The sequence below is a fragment of the Xyrauchen texanus genome, chromosome 27, assembly GCF_025860055.1.
Source record: "Xyrauchen texanus isolate HMW12.3.18 chromosome 27, RBS_HiC_50CHRs, whole genome shotgun sequence".
Lineage (NCBI taxonomy): Eukaryota > Metazoa > Chordata > Actinopteri > Cypriniformes > Catostomidae > Xyrauchen > Xyrauchen texanus.
The window spans coordinates 2,372,625-2,399,178 of NC_068302.1; the positions used below are offsets into that span (position 1 = coordinate 2,372,625).

General features: G+C 40.5%; 1 protein-coding gene across 5 annotated transcripts in view; it reads left to right on the forward strand.

Moving 5' to 3' along the window:
• Nucleotides 1-26,554, forward strand: part of LOC127620704 (membrane-associated guanylate kinase, WW and PDZ domain-containing protein 1-like) — a 137,082-nt gene that overhangs the window by 3,877 nt on the left and 106,651 nt on the right. For all 5 annotated transcript variants that reach the window (XM_052093893.1, XM_052093895.1, XM_052093894.1 and 2 more), the window contains exon 2: nucleotides 21,849-21,965. In XM_052093893.1, the coding sequence (XP_051949853.1) occupies nucleotides 21,849-21,965 (117 nt within the window). The remainder of the gene's footprint in view (nucleotides 1-21,848; nucleotides 21,966-26,554) is intronic.

Sequence of the window (26,554 nt, forward strand, 5' to 3'; positions counted from 1 at the left end):
CACACACACACACACACACACACACACACACACACACACACACACACACACAAGGTTGATCTCCTCTGGGGTTAAGGATCGTTTCAAACGAAACTAGTCAAAAACAAAGTATTTTATTTGAGTTAAACAAAACCATTGTCCTGATGTACAGAAGCTAGGTTTCTTCTAGAAGTATAGTTTCTCATGTACATAAGCAATTTTTTTGGTGATAGGAGAAACAAGTGAGACAAAATATAAAACAAGAGTATAAATAGACATACAAATAATAGGACAAATAACAGAATGGTGTATGTGCACGTGCAAGTGGTAATGGATGTGCAAAGTAGGGGTATGTACAGTTATTGAATTAAATTTGAGTGAATTTTCATATGTACATGTCATATTTATAAATTGTTGCTCTATAATTTCTGACAAAGTCCTGAGGCAGTTTAATTGTTCATGAGGAAAATGGCCTGAGGGTAAAAACTGTTCTTGTGCCTGGTTGCCCTGGCGCTGAGTGATCTGTAGCGCCGGCCAGAGGGCACCAGTTCAAAAAGGGAGTGGGCAGGGAGATGTACAAGTCTTGGAGGGTGGGCAGGGGGGCACCAATAATCTTCTCAGCAGTGCTGACTGTCCATTGTAGTTTCTTTCTGTCTGATTTGGTGGCTGAACCATCTATTTACAGTCCTTACTATAGGGTTAGCTGATTTTAGTTTCTGCTTGTAGGTCGGGAGAAGATGAACCAGACAGTGATCTGAGAATCCTAAAGCTGCACGTGTAACAGAGTGATATGCATCCTTTGCAGTGGTGTAGCAGTGGTCCAGTATATTTCTTTCTCTGGTGGGGCATGTGATGTGTTGTTTGTATTTTGTCCATTCACGGGTGAGGTGTAGGGAATAAATAGAATAAATGAGGAAAACTTCCCCGGTGAGTAGAAAGGCTTACAGTTGATGAAGAGCACTTCTAAATTAGGACAGCACATTTTCTTCAACACGGTTACATCTGTAAACCAGCTTCTGTTGATGTAAAAACATGTTCCACCACCTCCCATTTTCCCATATTATTCTGCAATACGATTCGCTCTAAACTGCCAGAACCCTGGCAGGTGAAGCACGCTGTCCGGTATGGCTTCATTCAGCCAGGTTTCCGTTAAACACAGAGCCTTGGAGTTAGAAAAGTCCTTATTTGTTTGAGTGATCTGAAGCAGTTTGTCCATTTTGTTGGCAAGGGAGCGGACATTTTCAGATGAATACTCTGCATCGGAGTCCTAAAGCCACGTTGACAAAGCTTCACAAGCGTACCAGCGTGCTTCCCTCGCTTGGGTCTCTTGGAGAACTTGTAGAACTCCGCTGCGCCACCAACTAAGGTTTGTAATAAAACGACTGAATAATCAGACACCGGCAAATCACTAAAGCAAGAATATTCACTAATCCCTCAGCTCCGAGGTTTCTGATGTAATTGGATATATATTTTTTTTTCGTGAAGGAGGGAACAAAATGAATTTATTCACACATATGTATTTTCCTGGATAACGAAATACCCGACCGGTAGAGAATGATTTGATGAGGTTCTTTGCCAGAGAGATGTTGACAACTGTTGTAAAACCATCTTTCAAATAGTTGAACAACACATATTTTAAATGTACTTATTTTTTTCCAGTTTCATTTGAATTTTTAGCTAAAATAATAAAAAAATAAAGTTCAAAGTTTGAAATCAGTTTTGCTTTATTATGTAGTCTTAACCCTAACCATTTTTAATGAAAATTACCCCATAATACCACCTAGCGTCCAACCAGCACTAATACTGGTATTCATTGGTTTCCTGTGGAGTTTTCTTTTATGTATTTTTTTTTGACCCACTGACCAAATCAAAAATCGATATCTATGTTTTTTTTAACGATACCCTGCCCTATTCATCGTGGTTAAAATCTAAAATCAAGAACTTCATTGAGTCAAGTCATCCACATCATGTCTCTCACAGTTTACTAGTAACAGCATATCGAAATAAAAATACATAAACACAGTATTAATATTGGATATTAAGTCTTTTTAGGTGTAATACGTAGGCTTCTGTAGTCTCTTGTGGTCCACACAGGGTTGTCAGCTTGAACTGCTCCATAATAGATTGATGAATTAACTGTGTAACTTGTTAAATAGTCAGGGAAAAAAGGTGTTATTGCTAAAGCAGACAGCAACTCTAAACAGAAAAACAGCACATACTTATTATTGATTGACTATTATCAAAGCATTGACGAGCTGCTGAAAACACACTCTTTTACAGCATTTGTCCAACATTCACAACATTCAAACATGCACAATAAAATATTAGGATATTTTGGGCATCGAAATGTTTTGTTTATATAATATAAATGTATTATTCGATGACAGAGTTTGTGTATGAAGCTAAACTTCATGTTACGAGATGAATTTAGTTGGTTATGACACTTTTATTTTAAATGTTTATTTATTTATTTTTTGTAAAACACCAGGTAACTTATGCACGTCTTTTTTTAGTCTACATCTCTGACATTTTTGAAGCACAATTCCAATACATTTACGACTTAAAATGATTATTCTCCCTGTTTTTAACGGTTAAAGGAGAGCTCAAGGAAATTTTCTTTGGTTTGTATTTAAAGATGTCAGACTGATTGCAGACCAACGCGGCTGCCGCTCAAGCTAATATCAATTATTATTATTTGTTTTTTTTTCAAACATGCTAAAGGCCCTTAAATCCTTTTTTCCAAAATAGCTTCCTTTGCTTTGGAACTGAACCCACTCTGACAAATGTTGGGTCAAAACGTTTTTTCACATGACCTGACGTGCTTTAAAAGATGCGACGTGTCTGTCTTTACAGAGTCAAACTTTAACAATCCGCCACACGTAATGCACTTAACGGCGCTTACATCTTTATCCACAATATGCATGGAGGCCCTGACAGAAGAGGTGCCACTAGGTTTGTCCTCTTTATATTCATTGTCTTTTGCTTTTTTTCACAGCAGTGAAGAAGGTATCCATCATTTCCGTGCGCGCCTTAACTCCGCTCTGCCTCTGAAGTCGCTCAGCTCATTGTGGCTTCCACTGCGCTGAGTCCGCTCTTGGTTTTTTTCACCTTATTTCCCGGCTTGCACTTTCTCATCCTAAAATACACACACACTGCACTTCCATCATCATCAGCGCTGTCTCATCATGGCCGGGTCTTCTCGGATTGACTCAGGTATTACACTCAATGTTAAACAGACCCGGGACCCGAAGTAATAGAATGGGATCGACCCGGACCTGGCTGACCGTATAAAGGGTGGATCCAAACCTGTACAGGTCCCAGGTCAGGTCTCAGGTCCTCGGGTTAGGGTGGACCCGTGAAGACCTCTAAACAGAATATACCAAAGATTTGATGCCAAAAACCTGACAGATCCAGAGATTAGTTCTTCCTCAGAAGAGCTCATTGCAGCAACCTGGTACCTTATAAACACAGCTTTGTTTACAGGCAGATTGATAAAAAGATTGGAACTTGTGAATTCAGCAGCTCCCGCCATTTTAGGAAATATAAATCAGACTATCAGTGATTGGACTGTGGGCAGTCTGTGGATGTGCCATCTGAGATACACTGATCTCACACTGGTCTGTGCTTACCGAAATTCAAACCACTGTTCCAGTTTGGGGTTGAAATATCCACTGAGAGCCCCCCTAACCCCAAACCTCAGCCCTAAACCTAACCATTAGTGGAGTGAAAATGCAACTTCTGAATCGCGCTCTTCATTGATTAACGTGATTACTTTCTGGTTACCGTGGGACCAAAATTAATGTCGCAGAGGCTGCTTGCACAACACAGTATCAGTTGAGCTACAGGAAAAGGTAAACACATTTCAATTGAGGTAAAAAAAATGTCTGATGGGAGATGCAGCTTGTCAGTAACTCAGTAGAATGGGTTTGATTTCACAGAACCGGAACATTCGGTAGCAACATGCTGATTTCTTGTGGGAACATGCCGTTTGAGGCTGAGAGTTGAGACTAACCAATCTAATGTAAGAAATGCTTTATTTTTGATAGATGTTAAGAGACAGTCTCACGCACATTCTGCCAATAGTGTTGTTAGTCAAATACAAACACACATATGTAGTAAACACACACATCAACTCTCTCTCTAATCCCTTAAATACAGATTTTCCAAGTCATCCCACGTGTGGTGTAATGTACATTCAACATTGTAAATGTTGTAAACATGTAAATCTTTCTTAACATGTAGACAGCTATAATACACAATACTACATAATACACAGAGATGTGTCATACAGTGGATCCCTTCAATCCATTATGGCTTGAGCAAAGCTCTCTGTAAGTGTCTTTTAGTCACTTCGGATTGAAATCTTTCACTAAATCAGGGCTTTTCAAACTATTTTAATGCCAAGGATCCCAAAATATGATGTTCCCCTTGCAAGGCATATAAAGTAAGCTGTATATTTTCATACAGATCTATTTATACTGTATGTGTAAAATATTAAGCATTATATTATAAAGACATGCTGTTTACTAAATTAAACAATATTTTATTCATCATTTTACAAAAGCCAAAACATATTAAAATGTAATCTGAAAAAAATCGTAATTTTTAAGTTAACAGTGTATCCTTTTTTTTCCACACAAAATGAAAGTTTCTTCCCAATATTTCAATGTTACAGAAACATATTCAATTCAGATTAATTTGTCTAGTGCTTTTCACAACAAATGTAGTTTTAAAGAAGCTTTAATGAAAATAGTGAGATGCCCATCTTGCGCATGCTTACATAACAAAAAACTGACGTGTTTGGAGTGAACGGCACCCAGAGGTCGAGGTCTTTGGCGGTTGTGTCTTATGGCTTATGCTTATATGAGTGTCTCGCAGCACAAGCATTAGGTACAGTACATTCAACTGTATTTCATGAAAAACACTGTTGTACTGTCGGTATTATGAGGCTTGAGTTTGTGTTAGTACTATGGCAGCGGTATATGCTACTGTGCAACACTAAATTAACATAGAACCGTCTATTGAAGAGTTTATATTCTTGTTTTACTTTTTTACATAATATTTGAACTGAGTAAACCTTTTGCCTTTTTTTTTAATTATTTTATATTTTATAATATTATTTTATAAAAAAAAAAATGTGTATTTACGAATGTTTAGAATTCACAAACATACACACGTTTAATTAACAATTTGGGGTGTACAAAGCATGTACACATGAAGTCACTTCTTCTCCATGAAGTCAAAATCCTTGTAGAAGTTAAGGAAGCAACACTTGAAGTCCATGCAGAAAGAGAAGAGCTTCATCTCATTATTATTGTAATAATAGAGTGGCCCAGTTGATGGCAGCAGACACTTCAAACCATTTCACCAGCTGTGATTGGCTGCATAGAGTGGGTTACCATGGCAACAATCCCAGAGAAAGCACATCATGTGTAATGGGCAGTGAAAGACAGAGGGCAGCTTTGAGCTGTTACACAAAAAAGAGCTCTATTAGAAACTCAGGACATGCACATCCAGAGTATTTTGTCTCTTCAAAATATCTGAATGTCGATGTATTAAACAACAAAATATCAAAGCAATCTTAACAAATGCTGTTAGAGCTTTTTTCAGAAGCAAGTTTGTGAACCATTTTTGTAATATGACCTTTAAGCAACTTGTGTTATGTTGATTTCTAGTGTATGTATGTATGTAGTCATTTCTCCTTTAAGTTTACACAAGTGTCCTAGCAGAGTAACCGCCGGTGGAGTCCAGCACTATCTACTGCAGGAGTCTTCAACAAGGGTCCGCCAATAGTGTGATTCGATCTCAAACTAGCCTAATTTTTGTGAAAAACATACACAATATAATCGATTGAAAAACACAATATTAAGCTAACTTCAACCAAATCTAAAGAAGCTACATTAAATAAAAAAAGCTAGAGTTCAGCTAATTGTTTTATTCTTCCTAAAAAGAAATAAAGTAAAATAGATGCATGCATGTCATTACAGATCATGCTTGAAATGCAATATATATATATATATATATATATATACACTGATCAGCCAAAACATTAAAAGCACCTGTCTAATACTGTGTAGGTCCCACTCTTGTCACCAAAACAGCACCAACCCACATCTCAGAATAGCATTCAGACACGCTATTCTTCTCACCACAATTGTAGAGAGTGGTTATCTGAGTTACCATAGTTACCATGCGTTCGAATGGTAACTCCGTTAACTGCTCTCTACAATTATGGTGAGAAGAATGTCATCTATCAGAATGCTATTCTGAGATGCGGGTTGGCACAGTTTTGGCGGCACGAGGGGGATCTACACAATATTAGGCAGATGGTTTTATTGATGTGTCGGATCAGTATATAATATATATATATATACAGGTTTGGGGAGTAACGGAATACAAGTAACATTTATAATACAAAATATATTAACTGTATTCCACTACAGTTACAATTTAAATCATTTGTATTTAGAATTAGATGAAGAGATTACTTTGCATTTTATTGTCATTTCTTTCATTTAATATTTAGTCCTTTCAGATGGAAAACATTTAAATGATGTGATACAAAGTGCATTTGAACAGTGGTGAAAGATTTTCTTATGATGTGATACATTCATACGAACAGACAGAGAAGTAAGTTTGAAGTAAGTTTGGAGCAGAAGAAATAGAAATAAACCTTGTGTAAAATGTCAGTTCCCTCTCGAGAGGTCTCTCCTATTGCGTAAGTAGCTTACGCTATGGGAAAACTCCGTTTCTCGAGAAATATTGAAGTCTTTATGTAAAACGCATTGCAGCTGCACAGCAGACAGCAATGAGCGAGGCAGCTCGGTCATTGGCTGTGCTCCGGCAACTTGCTCGAACCAATGGCGGGGCGACTCTGAACGCGCGACCAATGGGCGCGTGCTTCGCGCTCGCGCGCTCAGAGCCCGCCAAGATGGCCGTGGCTAGGGCTATATATTAGGTGCCCCGTCATGAGAGTTCTTTAGATTTAATCTCCTTCAGCAAAGACCTTCTCTTTTCGCCTGCCGTCGAGAAGCCTACACAGCAGGACTGCTACGAGGACGGCGGCGCCTTCAGCCTCCTTCAAAGCCTTCTGCTACGCCATCCAGCGCGCATCACCCTGATATCCTTTTGCTAAGCTACTTTGCAAGTGTTCGCCTCTGCGACGCTTTTTGTATTTTAGTAAAAGAGCAATTTCGAGGCGTTGTTCCAAATGCCTTCCACCTGCGCCTCGTGCAGAGGCCTTCTTCCTGACGGGGACCGTCACATTATCTGCACTCGCTGCCTGGGACCCGACCACGCAGAAGCTGCTCTCACTGCGGCGGATGCCCCGAATGTGACTCCCTGGGCCTCACCGAGCTGGCGCTCGCCGCCGCCTCGCCATGAACGAGCCTGCTACCACCGTGCTGCCGTCCCCTCTGTTCGAGCCGGGCAAGAAAAAGCGCCGCTCACAGAGGCCGCCAGAGCACGCGGACTTCAGTGACGTCACGCCGGGCCTGTCCCCGCGTGCTTCACCACTACCCGAGAACTCCCCGACGCCAGTCCATTTCACGCAGGCGGACCAGCACCCCTCCAACAGAGCGGTGGGTCTCGTCTCGTTCGGTGCACCAGGGGACGACGGTGAAAAGGATGACAGCCTTTCCATTGACGCTGCATCCGACGACTGGCCGGGCTTGGCCTTTGACCCCGCGCCGTCGACATTAGCGGACATGAGCACGGGCACCAGCATGGACTCGGAGATCGTCCGCATCCTATCTAAAGCCGTGGAAGACCTCGGGCTCGACTGGTCTTCTCCGGAAGAACCCGCCCGCAGCCGGCTGGACGAGTGGTTCCTACAGGGGCGCCGGCAGGCCCCTCGACAGAGACCCTCCCCTTTCTTCCCCGAAGTTCATGACGAACTCACAAAGTGGTGGAAAGCCCCGCACTCTGCTCGCCTGAAGCCTTCTTTCTCTTCCTCGCTCTCCTCGGTAGACGGCGCGAGAGAAAGAGGCTACGAGGGAACCCCGCCCCTCGAGGAGGCTGTGGCCAACCATCTGTGCCCACCCTCCACCGCTGGATGGAAAGCCAAAGCTTCTCATCCCTCGAAGCCCTGCCGATCTACCTTAGCTCTCGCCGGTCGCGCATACGCCGCTGCCGGCCAAGCTGCGTCAGCGCTTCATTCCATGGCTGTTCTGCAAGTTTATCAGGCCAAACTTCTCCGCACCATGGACGAGTCTGGACCTGAACCTGAGGCTTTCAAGGACCTGCGCAGCGCCACTGATGTAGCCCTGCAAGCCACAAAGGCCACCGCCCAATCCATCGGCTGGGCCATGGCTAACCTGAGGTTGACCAACATTGGATTTTGCTGATATTAATAACTAAGATCATGGAAAAAGCCATTAACCGACTAATCTGCAGATGGTTTAAAAATTTATTTATTGAATGTGTTTTCTTTATAAGAACATTTTCTTTGTATTTCCTGTATTACTGTGACAGACACAGACATAGTCTAGAGGAGTCCAAATTAAATTAAATCCCAGAAGCAGTTTATTGTTCAACCGAAATCCCAATAACGACCTGAAAAAAAATAAGAAAAAAAACCAAAAACGATTTGGTGCACATGCAGGCCTTTTAACCATAAACAAAGACCAAAATACACCAGGGACTCTTATTTTGAAATGTCCGTCCTCCCAACTGCTCCCTCAAACACATTAAGGAAAAAACATGCACTCTTACAATCATCTACAATGTGTTGTGTGTACAATATCACACAAGCAGAAGTGCTATATGCCATCTGTCTGCATGGCTGTGATTCTGCAACAGGTAATCAAAGCAGTGTTGATAGATACAGCACAATTGCGAGTGTAGTATCGCTTTTATACAGCAGTTCAATGAACAAGTGAATAAATAAGTAGGGTAAAACTATGGATTGTCCAGGATTGTCGTGTAGGGTTGGGCGATGTCCCCTAAATTGGCAGTTGACGAAGTTGACAGTAAAACATCGTGATGGACGATGATATCGTCGGTTTTGATTTCTAAAATTATAATTTCGTTATTTTACTAACCCAACTAATGACACGTCGGCGCTTTATCAGAAGGTTGCACGACACATGAAGCATTTTTTTTTTTAGCTTTCACTTAAGAAGAGTTGTGCACTTTTTATTTTAATATATCTCTTTACATAAATACTTTCCACTTAAAAACTGTAATTTCGTTATTTTACTCACTGATGAGCAAAAGGTCGAGGCAGTACCTGCAGGAAATGGCCATTGATGGGGAAGAGGACCCGCTGACTTGGTGGAAAACGAACGACAAAAGGTTTCCGTTCATGGCAAAATTAGCACGGAAATATCTGTGCATATGTGCTACCAGTACTCCATCAGAGCGGGTCTTCAGCACAGCTTATTAAAACCAGATAAAGTGAATATGTATGAAAGATATTAGACTTCTTTACGCATTTTTCGCCATCCGTTGCGGAGCTATTCGATTTTGCATATTATTTTTTAAATGTTCATTTGTGTAGTTCATATGACCACTTTACAATATTTCAATAACATAATTTATTTTGTAGCCTGTGCTGAAGTTAATTGTGCTGCTAATTATAAGTAAAATGTTAATGCCGAGTTTCGGTCTGAGTGTTGTTCCCGTTTTCTTGTTCTTTATTTGTTGTTCTTCTATGTTTTAATAAATGTGTGTTATTCATATTCACCTTGTTTCTTTCATTTGATTTGACATTATGGATTTATGGCCAAGGAAATTTTTCTTTAAAAAAAAAACAAAAGTTATTTGACGTTCGCTGGTCTGGGTTTATCTTAAACTGCCGCTTCAGTGTATACAAGAGCTATGTGACAATGAGCAAGATTTTCTGAGACACTACAACTACTAATAATTAATTAATAAAGGCTATTTTCTTGTAGCCTACAACATAAAATATTTTAATCTAAATGTACAGTGTAAGACATGTAAAAAAAAGACAAGAAGCTAACAATGTCAAGATCAATATTTGTGTAGCCTGCCTGTCACGGTATTTTCACAGACTAACACGTCACGTCTCTGGCATATACTACAGTATTTAAAATAGCATATATACATTAGTTATATTCTCAATTTAATGTACAGAGCAATCCCTGCAAAGTTTTTAGGTTAACTATAGAAGAGACTAGGATTAGTGAGTCACACTAGCAAGACTCGCAAAAGGGGGTGTGGCATCGCGATGGTGGCTCTACATCGTGATGTTGGTCAGCCATCACGATGGATGATGATATCGTCCATCGGCACAACCCTAGTCATGTGTGGAACTTCTTTCTTACGCCACAGATTATGGATCTGCCATTGTTACTTCAAAAGATGAGCCCAAACCTCCATTACTAATAGTTCCCCTCGCTTCATTATGGCTTGAGCAAAGCTCTCTCTAAGTGTCTTTTAGTCACTTTGGATAGGAATCCACTAAATCAGGGGGTTTCAAAATAGATGTAAGGCATATAAAGCCATCTGTATATTTTCATACAGACCCATTTATACTGTATGTGTAAACTATTGGACTCAAGATGGGGGAATTGGACTCAAGATGGCGCCGAGTATGGCTGCTGCGTTGCGAGCTCCGACACAACACTGCAGTTTATTGTTTGTTTTGTTTACAGTTTTTAGTTTTTTTTTGTCTTGATGTTGTCAGCCTTATTGTATATGACAGACAAAACGCTTTTGGACATTGGTTCTGCAATTACACACTGAAAACCGGACTTCAAATTCCTCATTGCCGACCCGCTGTTTACAAATACGTGAGTGGAGCCCTTTGTCTGGGCTGCCCGGCCACGGAAACACAGAAGGAAATGGGGAAAAAGAGCCGGTGTTCTCATCAGAGTAAGACGTCGCGCAAATCGACCTCCGCTACCCAGAATACTAGTGTTGAGAGCGCGGATCTCTTTCCAACAAGAGACGAGGGACTGCTGCGTTATCTGCCTAACAGAAACCTGGATGTCGTCGGAGATGCCAGACTCGGCCATCAAACTGCGGGGTTCTCCGTGCACCGAGCAGACAGAGCGAAAGACCTCTCAGGTAAAAGCGTATGTTTTATGATCAACAAATCATGGTGTGATCAGAGGAATGTACATCTTATCAAGTCTTTCTGCTCTCCTGATCTGGAATATCTCATGTTTCTGTGTCGGCCATTCTGGCTACCGAGGGAATTCACAGTGGTTATTATCACAGCTGTGTACATCCCCCCACAAGCCGACACAGACCGAGCACTCAAGGAACTGTATGGGAGCATAAGTGAGCAGGAAACCACGCACCCTGAGGCCACGTTCATTGTTACCGGGGACTTTAACAAAGCCGATTTTAACACATCAGCTTCAACACACGAGGGGACCGGGTTTTGGACCATTGCTATTCTCCTTTCCGGGATGGCTAAAAATCCCTCCCCTGCCCACCTTTTGGCAAATCAGACCACTCTTCCGTTCTGCTTCTGCCCGCTTATAGGCAGAAATTGAAACAGGAAGCACCCACCCTCAGAACGATCCAGTGCTGGTCGGACCAATCAGACTCTATGCTACAAGACTGTTTTGATCACACAGACTGGGAGATGTTCCGGTCTGCCTCTGATGACATCTAGGTTTACGCTGATAGCGTAACGTTTTTCATCAGGAAGTGCATAGAGGACGTTGTTCTGACCAAAACAATACGGATCTACCCCAACCAGAAACCATGGGTTAACTGCGATGTTCGCTTGGCACTTTATGCCCTCCGTAACACTATCAGAGCAGCCAAATGCAAGTACAGGCACAAAATATAAGGACAGTTCAACACCACTGACTCTAGAAGTATGTGGCAGGGAATTAACATCACTGACTACAAAGCGAATAAAAACTCCGCCTTGAACACCGCTGCCTCTCTCCCGGATTAACTTAATACATTTTATGCTCGTTTCGATGACAATAACACCGCCCTCTCAGAGAGAGTACTCGCGGCCGATGCTACAGAGGATGGTTCACTCTCCGTCTCTGTTGCTGATGTAACTCGATCCTTCTGACAGGTGAACATCCGTAAATCCACGGGTCCAGACAGCATTCCGGACCGCGTCATCAGAGCATGCGCGAACCAACTGGCTGGTGTTTTTACGGACATTTTCAACCTGTCCCTCTCCTTGTCTATAGTTCCCACATGCTTCAAAACGTCCACCATTGTGCCTGTACAAAAGCAATCAAAAATCACTTGTTTAAATGACTGGCGTCCTGTTGCTCTGACCCCCAACATCAGCAAATGTTTTGAGAGGCTAATCAGAGATCACATCTGCTCTATGCTGCCCTCCTCTCTGGACCCATTGCAGTTTGCCTACCGCAACAACCGCTCCACTGATGATGCCATTGCATCTACAATACACACTGCTCTCTCCCACCTGGAAAAAAGGAACAGATATGTGAGAATGCTGTTTGTAGACTACAGCTTAGCATTCAACACCAAAGTGCCCTCTAAGCTTGATGTGAAACTCCGGGCTCTGGGCTTAAACAGCTCACTGTGCAGCTGGATCCTGGACTTCCTGTCAGGCAGACGTCAGGTGGTTAGAATGGGCAGCAACATCTCCTCACTGACCCTCAACACTGGAGCCCCACAGGGCTGTGTTTTCAGCCCACTCCTGTATTCCCTGTACACACATGACTGTGTGGCAACACGTAGCTCCAATGCCATCATTAAGTTTGCTGACGATACGACGGTGGTAGGTCTGATCACTGACAATGATGAAACAGCCTACAGAGAGGAGGTGCACACTCTGACACACTGGTGTCAGGACCACAACCTCTCCCTCAACATCAGTAAAACCAAGGAGCTTGTAGTGGACTTCAGGAAGAAAGACAGAGAACACAGCCCCATCACAATTAATGGAGCACCGGTGGAGAGAGTCAGCAGCTTCAAGTTCCTCAGTGTCCACATTACTGAGGAACTCATATGGTCCGTCCACACTGAGGCCGTTGTGAAGAAGGCTCACCAGCGCCTCTTCTTCCTGAGATGGCTGAGGAAGTTTGGAATGAACCACCACATCCTCACACGGTTCTACACCAGTTTTGTAGAGAGCATCCTGACTGGCTGCATCACCGCGTGGTATGGTAATAGCACTGCCCACAACCGCAAAGCCCTGCAAAGGGTGGTGCGAACTGCCAGAGCATAGGTGAGCTTCCCTCCCTCCAGGACATATATAACAGGTGGTGTGTGAAAAAAGCTTGGAGGATCATCAGAGACTCCAGCCGCCAGAGTCATGGGCTGCTCTCACTGCTACCATCAGGCAGGCAGTATCGCAGCATCAGGACCCATACCAGCAGACAAGACAGCTTCTTCCCCCAAGCAATCAGACTTTTGAACACTTGATCTCTCACGATCAATATACATCAGCACTGCACTTTATTAATCTTATATCTCACACTGGACTGTCATAATTATATTCTCCACAATACAACTACTGTATACTGTATATATTTGTTATATACCCTTTATTTATGTATTTTTTATTGTATGTGTATTCTATATTGTGTGTATTGTTTACTGTACATTGTATATTATTATTGTGTTGTGTAAGTATTTGTACATTTGATATGAAAATTGTGTTGTGTAAATATGTTTTTTATTGTATTGTTGCTCGGAACTGTACACAACACTTTCACCTAATGTTGCACTTGTGTACATGGTAGTGTGACAAAGTGATTTGATTTGATATTAAGCATGATATTATAAAGACATGTTGTTTACTAAATTAAACAATCTTTTATTTATTATTTTACAAAAGCCAAAACAAAACATTCAAATTTAATCTGAAAATTTGTAACTTTTGTTACTTCATATCCGTATATGTTACAGTATATCCTTTTTTTCCACACAAAATTAATGTTCCCTATCTGTCACTCACTCAACGTTGTGTTGATGTAGTGACGCTAGGGGTCGCCCTTGGGAGCCCCAAACACCTCTGATCTTTGAAAAAAGGCCCATGGGAAATGGCAAGGAGCTGGCTCGCAACCACTCATTCAGATTTTTTATTTGGAGCCGAGTGGGGTTGATGTATTCCACTGCCAATCCATTCACCTCTGTAGAAAGCAAGTGATCTCCGCGGCTGTTGGATTTCACGGCGCATCACTGCGGTTTCTCCCTCTTTCACACAGATAAGTGCGGAGAATGCCCATGGGTTCGACCATGGCCACGTTGCGATCGTGGCTTTCTTTCCTCAGAGGGAAAGCCACTCCAGCCGTTCCACGCCCCAGTTGTTCTGTGCACGGGCACAAGACTGCGACATTAAGCACTGGGGGTGATTTGGAGACTGGATGTAACTGCTAGGTGAATCCCCACGGACCTCCCATTCCCCAGCATTGTCGTGTGCCCTGGTTGAGTTCTGGGAGGAGTCAGACAGCCTGTTCCGTATTACCGAGTTCTACTGGCTCAGATCTGACAAAACACTGGACGAGACTGACTCAACCCTGATGTAGTAGAACCTAGCAAATGTGTTGGGTGTTGCCCAGCCCGCCACTCTGCAGATGTCTGCTAAGGAGGATGCCACACTTCTCGTAGAGTGTGCTCGAACCCACAAGGGGGGGCACGGCCTGTGTGTGATAGGCTAGGGAAATGGCGTCAACAACCCAATGAGCTAACCTCTGTTTGGAGACGGCGTTCCATTTCTGCCGTCCACCAAAGCAGACAAAGTGCTTCTCAGAGCATCTAAAGCCCTGCGTGTGGTCCATGTAGATTACCAAAGCACGTACTGGACACAGCAATGAAGAGGCTGGGTCTGCATCCTCCAGGGGCAGCACTTGCAGGTTCATGACCTGGTCCCTGAAGGGGGTTGTAGGAACCATGGGCACGTAGCCCAGTCGCGGTCTTAGGATGACGTGAGCATCAGCCAGACCGAATTCCAGGCAAGTGTCGCTGGCAGAGAACGCTTGCAGGTCCCCAACCTTCTTGATGTAAGCGAGCGTGATCAGGAGGGCTACAGAGATAAAACATTTTTTGTATTTAGTACAGGCCTTCAGACTCTACATAAGCAGATATTTACATGAAGTATATTATGCATATTGTAGTGTGTTGTCTTCTTGAGCAGCCATGAATCTTTGCACCTTGTGTAATAGTTGTGTATGAGTCCCTTAATTGTATTAAGTGTCAAAAGCTGGCTCTCATATATAAGGGGTGTAATGATTCATCGATCCAATAACCAATGATCCAATGTTATCGATACAACGTGTAAATATCGATGTAGACATTTTTTAAGATGCAACTTTATTTTAATACTCTCATGTCAGCCACGTCTGTACGCATTTCCGTCAGGCAATGAAGCAACATAATTACATTACTTTCACTTTATGAGCTAAATACATTTTTCATGTGGGACAAGGATGTGTGCAGGGTCTGTGAAGCCAAATTGCGCTCTGCTATCCGTGTAGTGTGCGCACGTGTCAACTGGGCTTCCGCAAAACCCAAGCTCCAGTGACCGGAACCGTGCGAGCACTTCATCTGGGCACTCCTTAAAATACGAGCTCTTGTGACAAATGCAGAGTGGATCATATGCACGATTAATTTGGGCTTCCTTCAGTTACACGTTGCACATGTGACCCATTTGAATTTTACATGAGAACTTGTTATTTTAAAGTATTATGGAGCAGTTTATCCATCATGTGAAACGTCTTGACAGTGGCAACATTCTTAACAGCACTAACGAGGGAAAGAGAAACACCTGCTCAGCTCCAGCATCAGTTATAAGACTTAACACATCAACAGCCTAATAACATTAACCCAGTTAACTGTAACATATTTCATTATTTGTGGAAGTTGTAGCCAAGAAAACCGCGGATAGCACAGATAGTTTGAAGTCATGGGTATGTATTTTGAATTAGATTAAACTGAAAAATAAGCTGTAATCAAACGATTGATGATCACTAGTGTGTGATGTTATTTTTTATATTATTATCTATATAATGTTTTTCAACATCTGAAGTACGGTATTTTGTTGTGGATGTCCCAATGTGGGTACTAAATTTGCACTTTTCAGAGAGCTCAATAAAATATTCAAATTATATTTTGGTTGCATTTGAAGGCAATATTATCTTAATTGATTGTGTAAAATAGGCACATAATATCAGAATATCAATCGGAGGGCCCTGAATCTAATCAAATCGAAATCATATCGCGGCAGACTTTTGAAGTATCGGCAAATATCGGATCGCAGGCCAAGATAATTGATATAAGATTTACACCCCTAATATATGGTGGTGGCATAGTGGGCTAAAGCACTAAACTGATAAGCAGAAGGTTATTGGTTCGATCCCCACTGCCACAGCGAGCTCATCATAACAGAACAGGTGAAAAGGGGTGCAAGACACATTGGTGGTGCGTGCTCTAAAGATGTATTTAATAACACACAAGATGAGATCTGACGATCCCGCATATGAACGCACACAACTCGACTGTCCCCAGTGGGGACTATATTTTAAATTATTGTCACAATTAATATTTTTGGTCACATTTGCGACCATATTAGTCACAGTCTGGAGCCCTGCTCTGATTTTCAGTGCAAAGATTGTAGCACAGATTTTCCTCTCTTGTTGTGTCTCTGAGGGTCCAGTGGGACATGACTCTACTCTCTGCACCAGTGGTTGCTATGCAGCACCTACCTGACTGTCATTAGCCCGCGCGCACGCACGCACGCACGCACACACACAGCCTTAAAAACAAACATGAGACAACTTCATGTTAACAGTCAAACAAAAACAAGTGCCAAAAGCCACAAAAACTGGTACATTCATGAAGACCTAATTTTATGACATTATGGAATGTCCTAATACTGGCTTAATTCATACTTAAACAAATTATCACCAATGCAGTATGTAGCGTACCTTATGTATTAAAAGTGCAGTGGACTAGGGATGGGCGAACCAATCATGAAGTAGCGATACTTCCAATACTGATGTTGCAGAGGATCCATCCTCACATAAAAATAGTAATGCTAAAGGTTTTTACTCATGACTTTGGATCTATTTCAAAGAGCACTCAATCACAGTATTCATTTGTTATGAATGTAATTATCCCCAGAAATCACAAAAAAAAAAGTAATAGTTTGGCAATATTGGCCTTCCCTACATAGGACTTCTAAGATAATCTAAGATATATATATTTTTTTTAAACAGTCACCTTAGGCAATGTGATAAATACGCTTTTTTGATTAGTGACCAAGAAATAGTGCAGAATCTTAAATATTTCTTGTCAGAAATTTTTTTTTTATATATAAAACTTTGTTTATATCCAGGCTTTAAGTAGAATTTGAATCCCAGATATTTAAGTTTAATCAGACTTTTGGCCCCACTGGATATTAATTAGTACTGTTTCAACATTAAACTCCACCAAAACATAAGGAATGGAACATGTAGGAAGCAAATAACCTAAAACATTAATGCAGAATAACTAAAAGGGAACAATCTAAGAAAAGCACACGGTTGCAGACAGGCTTCTGTGAAAGCTACATTCCCAAATCTGTGCGATGCTGTAGTGAACAATACAACATGTAAACTATATTGAAAAGTTTGTTGACAAACTTTATGTTGGCTTGAGAAAGCCAGTCAGAAAGTTTGAAAGGTTGTGTTCTGGGTGGTTGCTAGGGCATTGCTATGTGGTTCCTAAGGTGTTCTGGATGGTAACTTGGGTGTTGCTAGGCAGTTGCTAGCATGTCTTAGCTAGACTGCTGAAAAGAAAGTCTTTGTGTATATATGTATGTACACTGAAAAGTGTTGTGCAAAATAAAGTGACATACGTTGGATGGTTCACCCGGCTCCCTCTTCCTCCTTCCCAAGAAAGACAGAGGTCTGTCACAAGGGGCTTGTTCATTCTCTTCAGATTGAGTTTGCTGAATTTGAGGGGCTGCATTATGTTAGCCAATCATAACAGTGGCTGTTTACACTCACCTAAAGGATTATTAGGAACACCTGTTCAATTTCTCATTAATGCAATTATCTAATCAACCAATCACATGGCAGTTGCTTCAATGCATTTTGGGGTGTGGTCCTGGTCAAGACAATCTCCTGAACTCCAAACTGAATGTCAGAATGGGAAAGAAAGATGATTTAAGCAATTTTGAGCATGGCATGGTTGTTGGTGCCAGACGGGCCGGTTTGAGTATTTCACAATCTGCTCAGTTACTGGGATTTTCACGCACAACCATTTCTAGGGTTTACAAAGAATGGTGTGAAAAGGGAAAAACATCCAGTATCCGGCAGTCCTGTGGGCGAAAATGCCTTGTTGATGCTAGAGGTCAGAGGAGAATGGGCCGACTGATTCAAGCTGATAGAAGAGCAACTTTGCCTGAAATAACCACTCGTTACAACCGAGGTATGCAGCAAAGCATTTGTGAAGCCACAACACGCACAACCTTGAGGCGGATGGGCTACAACAGCAGAAGAGCCCACCGGGTACCACTCATCTCCACTACAAATAGGAAAAAGAGGCTACAATTTGCAAGAGCTCACCAAAATTGGACAGTTGAAGACTGGAAAAATGTTGCCTGGTCTGATGAGTCTCGATTTCTGTTGAGACATTCAGATGGTAGAGTCAGAATTTGGCGTAAACAGAATGAGAACATGGATCCATCATGCCTTGTTACCACTGTGCAGGCTGGTGGTGGTGGTGTAATGGTGTGGGGGATGTTTTCTTGGCACACTTTAGGCCCCTTAGTGCCAATTGGGCATCGTTTAAATGCCACGGCCTACCTGAGCATTGTTTCTGACCATGTCCATCCCTTTATGGCCACCATGTACCCATCCTCTGATGGCTACTTCCAGCAGGATAATGCACCATGTCACAAAGCTCGAATCATTTCAAATTGATTTCTTGAACATGACAATGAGTTCACTGTACTAAAATGGCCCCCACACTCACCAGATCTCAACCCAATAGAGCATCTTTGGGATGTGGTGGAACGGGAGCTTCGTGCCCTGGATGTGCATCCCACAAATCTCCATCAACTGCAAGATGCTATCCTATCAATATGGGCAAACATTTCTAAAGAATGCTTTCAGCACCTTGTTGAATCAATGCCACGTAGAATTAAGGCAGTTCTGAAGGCGAAAGGGGGTCAAACACAGTATTAGTATGGTGTTCCTAATAATCCTTTAGGTGAGTGTATGTTGAAGTTTTAACAGGCGCTTATGCCAAAACCGAGCATTTCAGACAGAGGGCCATAGACAACGGGAAAATTTATCATATATTACTAAATTGTTACGGTTTTGGTGCCAAAAAACCTTTTATAACATTATCAGTTAATAAAATGAATAAGCTAAAAGCTACACTTCAGAGAAAGTAGCAAGTTACACTACAAGCTACATGCCAAATGTAGCTTGCTACATTTAAGCTAGTATATATTTTTATCTGCAAATGTATGGCGCATACTGTCATAGTAAAAGCATCTAAAAGACTTAATCAAAGCCATGGTACAGTGTATTGCAGTTTATTTCAATACAGTATACAAGTATGGTGCAATATAAAAAATCTTCAACATGTAAAATCACTATTTTTACATTTTATTTTTCAGATTTAGACTACTACCTCTACAAATCCATACCGATTTAAACAATTTCATTTGCAAAGTTTTGTATAAAAAAATCTGCGTACATACAGTCAGGGTTTGGAGGATTACTTTTGAAAATGTATTCCACTACAGATTACATGCTGTAAAATGTCATTTGTAATGTATTCCATTAGATTGCTCAAGGTCAGTAATGTATTGTAAATTCTTTGGATTACTTCTTCAGCACTGGTAGATTTTTTCACTTGTTTTGACTGTAAAAACTCTGTCAGTACAGTAAGACAAAATACACATGTTAAAAATACGTTCTCTGAAAACCTAAATATTTATTTTGTATTTTAAATTCGTAATCCCATTACATGTATTCCCCAACCCTGCATAGAGTATACTTACTGTTCATCTTATCCTGTAATACTGTGTCTAACAGTTGTATTTCTGAATGTACTAGAAGCTTTTGATAAGGCAAATTCCTTGTGTGTTTAAGCACATCTGGGCAATAACAATGCAATTTCTGATAGTATCAGATGATAATACCATGGTCTGCAGTGCTCAATTGTTAGGTGTTTTACCACTGAACTAACTCTTTACTGAAAAATAAAGCAAAGTACAAATAAACAAGGAAAGCCGAGCTTCCACAACACAGAGAAACAAAAATAGACACAATAGTCAAACGGGTATAATTAGGAAAACACTTAGCTAGAGAACTGGTCACTGGAGGCACAGGGTACATAGGCTCAAGACTGAACACAAAGGCAGGGAACAAACAGACTTATAAAGGCCTAGACACAGGTGAAGGGAATGAGGGTTAACGAGCAGAGAGTTGAACAGGGTTAGGGGCGTTGGTGCCATCTGCAGGAGTGGAGAGAACAGAGCTCAAGGTATAAGTGCCATCTGCAGGTCTGGAAGGAGCATGGCATGGAAGGCTAAAGGAAAGCCCCCCCCCCCTGCTGGTCTGGAGGGTAACAGCAACCCAAAGAGTAGATCCTTTACAGTATGATTTCCATATTCATATACAAATGTACTGTATTAACATGGTGCCGCCAGGTAATGGTACATGTCCAAAAACTTCTTATGTGTTTTCATGTAGGTTAATAAATGTTTTGATATTCTTTTGGTGGTAAAATGTCTTTACCTGCAGAATTCATTTGCAAGCTGCACGTGTTGAACTTAATAAAAACCTTCTTCATCACTGGCGAACGATATGACACATTTGCAGGTTTGGTTTCCATTGATTCCGCTATCTTTATTTTCCGTTTTTATTTTGAAATATTCTTTGAGAATGTTGGCATGTGAGAACGTGTAGCAGTGTAGTTTTCAATAGTCAAAAATATAGCTTTGCTACTGAAAAGCTACTTGATTTAAAATTAGCGAAGCTACCACCTCGCTACTAAGAAATGTAGTTTAGAAAATAGCTTCGCTATTTATATTAAAATATTATCGCAAAAACAATGTGTGAATAAAGCTTTGTTTCCTTCCAAGGGTGTTCAAAAGGATGAAAATGTCACCTCAGGATAAATTGTAGCCACTGTGAGTGTTTTATTAATAAAATAGTGGTGGTTTAGCAAGCAGACAAAACACTGTAAAGAACTTTGTCTCATGTTTGGGAGTGACAGCACATCCATACTTCTTGGAGCACTATATACAGTATGTGCGTTCATCCATCCTTATGACTATACCGTGCGGCTCTATAAGATATTTTTCAAAAGTGTCAATAAACCTTCTCTTCCCTACAGTTCAAGTTTGTTTTTCGACTTATTTGCTCTGCAAACTCTTTGTAGGCTTTGGATTTTCTAGAAAATGTTATTTCAGGATGACCAGAGCAACATTTCATATGTGATGATTGGTCCGCTGGTTAGTCCAGGAATGAACGAGTTTTTCAGTCATGTGACATTTTTGATCCGCAACATTTATTCCTAACAAATTCAGTAGGAGTTTATTCTGTAAATGTGTTTCCATTATAGTTTATGCACATTTCTTCTTATCGAATAAAAAATGTATCCATGTCAAAGAGAGTATAATGTTTTTATGTGCATTTTGGAGATTTATTCACATATTGGTGTTTCCATCCAGGTGTTTTTATGTAATATTTTATACGATATCCAAAAAGGCACATTAAAAAAACACTGAAGGAAACATTGCTATTGATTTTGACCTTAAGGTCAGATTCTAATCAGACTATTATCATACTGTACATTTTCTACTGCGAATGTGTCTCAACTCTATTAATCAACTGATGAATGAGTGCACAGTTTTAATCTAGTCAACAGTGTACAGACAAACGTCAGTGGATAATCTGATGCTAATTGATGTGGGCCATTGATTGAAGAATTGATTTGTGTGTGTGTTTGTTTAGGTGGCAGGCTGAGGACAGATCTGAGATATTTCTTGAGTCTGCGCTTTCAAAAGAGCACAGCTGATCACCAGCTGCAGGAGACCATCAGAGATAACCTGTACTACTATGCTGTGCCATGTAAGTGACCATACACCATACTCAAATTTACTGTCGTTCCAAACCCATTTGACGTTCTTTCTTCTTTGGAACTCAAAAAGAGAACCTGCACGCATCTCTTTTCCTTTCAACAACAGTTGGTAGTGACCTCTAGGCATGGGATCGATGCCGTTTTCACATATTGATAATCAGAAGATTTTCACCTTTGGTAAAGTGTGAGTGACAGGGTTAATTTAAGGGTTAATCTGCACACGACACATCTGACGGACAACATGGCGTGTTCTAAAATTCAAAACAATTATCTTCTATGAAGGTATATATGCACACACTGATGTTAAAATTGTGCAGCGCCACGCAGCTCAACTCGCATACATTTTAATTAATCTGACCCAAATAATTATCAAAGGACATTTTTAGGATTATTTACTCTAGCCATCAGTGGATAATATATTGTGTATAAAGTATCTTTCATAGAGCATACAATATGTATTTTTAGTTACAAGTATGTTTTTTGTGTGTGTGTGTGTGGTTTGACAGTTTGAATGAAAGACCTAATTAATGCTACATACAGGGAAATTGCGTTATAAAAATAGGGAAGGGAGTTTTTGTTTTTTTTATCAATTCGAATGTATGTTTTGACCAAAACATTATATATATTTTTTAAATGAGGAATTAAGGTTTTGCCTAAAAATATTAGCAAATGCTAAATCTAGATACATTGAAAGTTCACCAAATGCTGAATGAGGAAGTGAACAAACGTTTATAGCACTTGGCTTGATGCCGCCTCTAATCTGATCAGCTGCACATGTGTGTGTCTCCAAATGAACTTAACAGGTTAACAACATGGAGACTGATAGAAAAGACAGCACTAATATTTCCAGTATGATTGTGCAGTGTGATTGAACACCCATAATAAAGCATTAGTTATAAAAAATATGGATAAGCTAAAAATTAGAGAATCATACATCCATCTCTCCTTCTTTTCCTATGATGATTCAGATACATCACTAATTATTAGCGGTTTAATGATTCACTCATTTCACGATTTGGGTCGGTTCACGATCCTGCACTTACAATTCTTTAAAGACATATGAAAAAGCGTTGATTTCCTTTCATATTTGACTAAAAGTACCGTTCTTACAAGTGCTAAATGATCTATCAGAGATGTACTGGGAGTGAAATCAGAACAGAGCAGGGCAATGGTGGCACCAAATGGAAATATTAGCTAATAATTCTGCTTACTCAAAATACAGAATTATGTTTGATACAAATGCTGCCTACACTCTGTCACTGATTACATACATTTAAAATATTAAATAAATTAAAATGGTATTTTTCTAAAATGATATTGTCTGTTGTTACTTTTAAATATTATTTTCAATAATACATATTTCATTGAAGTGCATGCATATCCAGTTAAATAATAATTTACTGCTGAAATCAAATCAGTCATGACATTTGAGATAAGGATTATGTATATTCCCCCATAGCTTTATTATACATAATATTCATCGTTAAATAGTAGATGAATATGGCAATATCATTAAACCTCTCACGCAGTCAGAGCAGATCACTCTCATGCTTCAAACGGACATTCGATCCCTTGTGATATTGATCTTTCTTGATATACTAGTTTTATATCAAAATGAATACCTACATTTGCTAAGAAGTATTTTGCAGTTTTCTTATTATATACTACTATTATTTCTCAACATCTAGGTTTATTAGTTTTTTTATTACCGTAATTTCCGGACTATTGAGCACACCTGAATATAAGCCGCACCCACTGATTTTTAAATAAAATATTATTTTGAACATAAATAAGCCGCACCTGTCTATAAGCGCAGGTGCCTACCGGTACATTGAAACAAATGAACTTTACTCAGGCTTTAACGAAACACGGTGTGGCAGCGGGCGTGGTCAAGCGCCCGTCCGGAGAGAAAAGCGGTAAAGGCGCTTACACCTGAGCTAAATTATGTCTAACACCGGTGTCTAATTTCTGTAAGCATGGGGAGAGCGGCATAAAAAGGCAGCAGCCACAGAGCTGAGAGAGTGACACACGTCAGTCTAGTGTTGGCGCATAGAAGAATTGAGAAACTTTATAAAATTGATTGTAAAACTTGCTGTGGCCATTAAAAGCCTTACCTGGAACGTCAAGTGCCCTGCTGAAAACTGTCACACTGGTGCCCGTGTGACAGTTTTCCCAAGAAGGACACGTGAAGCAGGGCACTTGAAATTACACACCGGTGTTAGACATAATTTAGCGCAGTTGTAAGCGCCCTTACAGCTTTTCTCTCCCGGACGGGCGCTTGACCACGCCCCCGCTGCCGCACACGGCTTGTAATAAAACATTTGCAGTAAACAGTAGCCTACCAAGAAAGTCATTGGTCACTATCTTCCTCCTCCTGTGCACTGAAACCACTGAAGTCATCTCCTTCGGTGTCGGAGTATAGCCTCAGATTTAGTTGTCTTTTTGCACTGAGTCAATTCCTCACGCTGCTGTTTCCAACGTCTTATCATCGACTCATTAAGACCAAGCTCCCGTGCAGCAGCTCTATTTCCTTTTCCTTCAACTTCAAAGCAGCATCATATGCGTTTCTCCATGTCTTTGCCATGGTGAGGGTGACAAAATTACTACCGTAGGCCTAATCAGAATGATGGGAAGTTTGAGCCTTCGATTTAATCTAAACTGTAAACAAAAAAGTTGTTTTGACCTTAACCCGTTCGGCAATTTCATTGGTCTAATGAAAGCTTCACGCCAAAAAACTGAGCACGTCACAGAATGTTTTTTTTTTTTATTATTTTTTTTTAATAAAATTTGAAAGCGGGAAAAATCCATATATTAGCCGCATCATTGTATAAGCCGCGAGGTTCAAGGCGTGGGAAAAAAGTTGCGGCTTATAGTCCGGAAATTACGGTAGTTTATTTATTTACTTTATGTTGACAATTTCCTGTGTGGCGCCTGTGTTTCTTGCATGCCTATAATGAAATGAATTTTAATTTCTCTAACCAGGTTGCCTTGCATTCAAATTAAAAAATAATTTTAATCATGTCAGAGTTACTTTTGAGTTGAGTACATTTAAAAGTTTAAAAATCGAATTGTGAATCAAGATCGAGATTACATTTTTTTCACCTTATTGCACAGCCCCAAATAAACATCGCCATTTCTATTCGTTCAGTTTGCATAGTTACCAGTTTCATACACTAACCTGCAAACCCATCAAGAAGAAAAAAAACTTTGTATCTTTGGACTGCCATGAGCTTGTAATGTGTGTGTGATATCTGTGCCTCATCCATGTCGTGACTGGTTTCAGTATGTCGCACCCTTGTGGTCTCCCAAAGCTATTACGTCAGACTACACTGAAAGGAATGCAACTGGCAGGTAATTGAAAGCACACAAATTAGGCTTCTAATTTAAATGTTGCCTGATGTTAATATATTGATGCCTCAAAAATGTATCGATAAAATAGTGTGCCAATCAATAATCGATATATCGATATTGTATGGCATCCCTAGGTACCACGTCTGACAAGGTTCAAAAATGACCTTTAAAAAATGATAAAGTTGTCCAAATGACTATATTCCAAGTCTTGTGAAGTCAAACAATAGCTTAAGGAACAGACTGAACAGGAAGTCATTGTTCACTGAAAATCTGCCAATGAGATTTGAGAGCTGCAAGATTTGAAAGTTATTATTTGATGTCAGAAGACTTGGAATACAGCACATAAGTTGTATTGACTTCTCTTATGATGCCTATATTTTTATCATTTGTGGAGCTCAACAGATGCAGTCTCCATTAACTTTCATTGTATGGAAAAGAGCAAAGCATCTCCTTTTGTGTTCCACACAAGAAAGGGCAGAAAGATTGACAATTGTTTCTCCTCTAATGAAATATTTATGTCTGTGGATCAGTTCTGAACTGCCGAATGGGTTTCGCTGGTGCCATGTGATGGTAAATCCGGTGAACTGCTCCAATCCCTCGTGGGTTTGAGGAGAATGATGATTCTCTGATATATTGGAAATTAACTTCACTATGGTCATGTGATCAGCATTTACATGAGCAGAGACAGAGTTCACTGCTTACTCGTGCTGCTTAAATATCCCATCGAAAATCAATACATTCATTTATGAAAATGTAATCACTGTAGCACAAGGCCTCTTGTAGCTTATTACTTCAGTCTGATTGTCTTTAAAGGAGCATGTGGCAAATATGTTGCTTTTGCAACAGGAAACGTATTTATTGTACAGTCGGATTTGGTGTCAGTGCAGTATAATTTCAGTAACTAAATTAAAAATAAATTCATTCTAAGTAAGGTATCAGTTGGTATATTAAGATGCTTTTAAGTATGGATGTCCCGATCCGATACCTAGATCGGTATCGCATCGATACTGACGTTTTTAGACGGATCGGGTAACGGTCCGACGAGCCCGACCCAAATCCGATACTCTGTGTTAGTCGTGTTCGTTACTGTCAAGCTTAAAAAATGACATAAAAGAACTGTTCAAACACCATTAAAGCGGTTCATATGACTAGTGCATTTTATTCAAAGCCACTTGAAGCCACGTGATAGCTCTGTGAATTGCAATAGGCTGTTTTTAATAAGTAAACA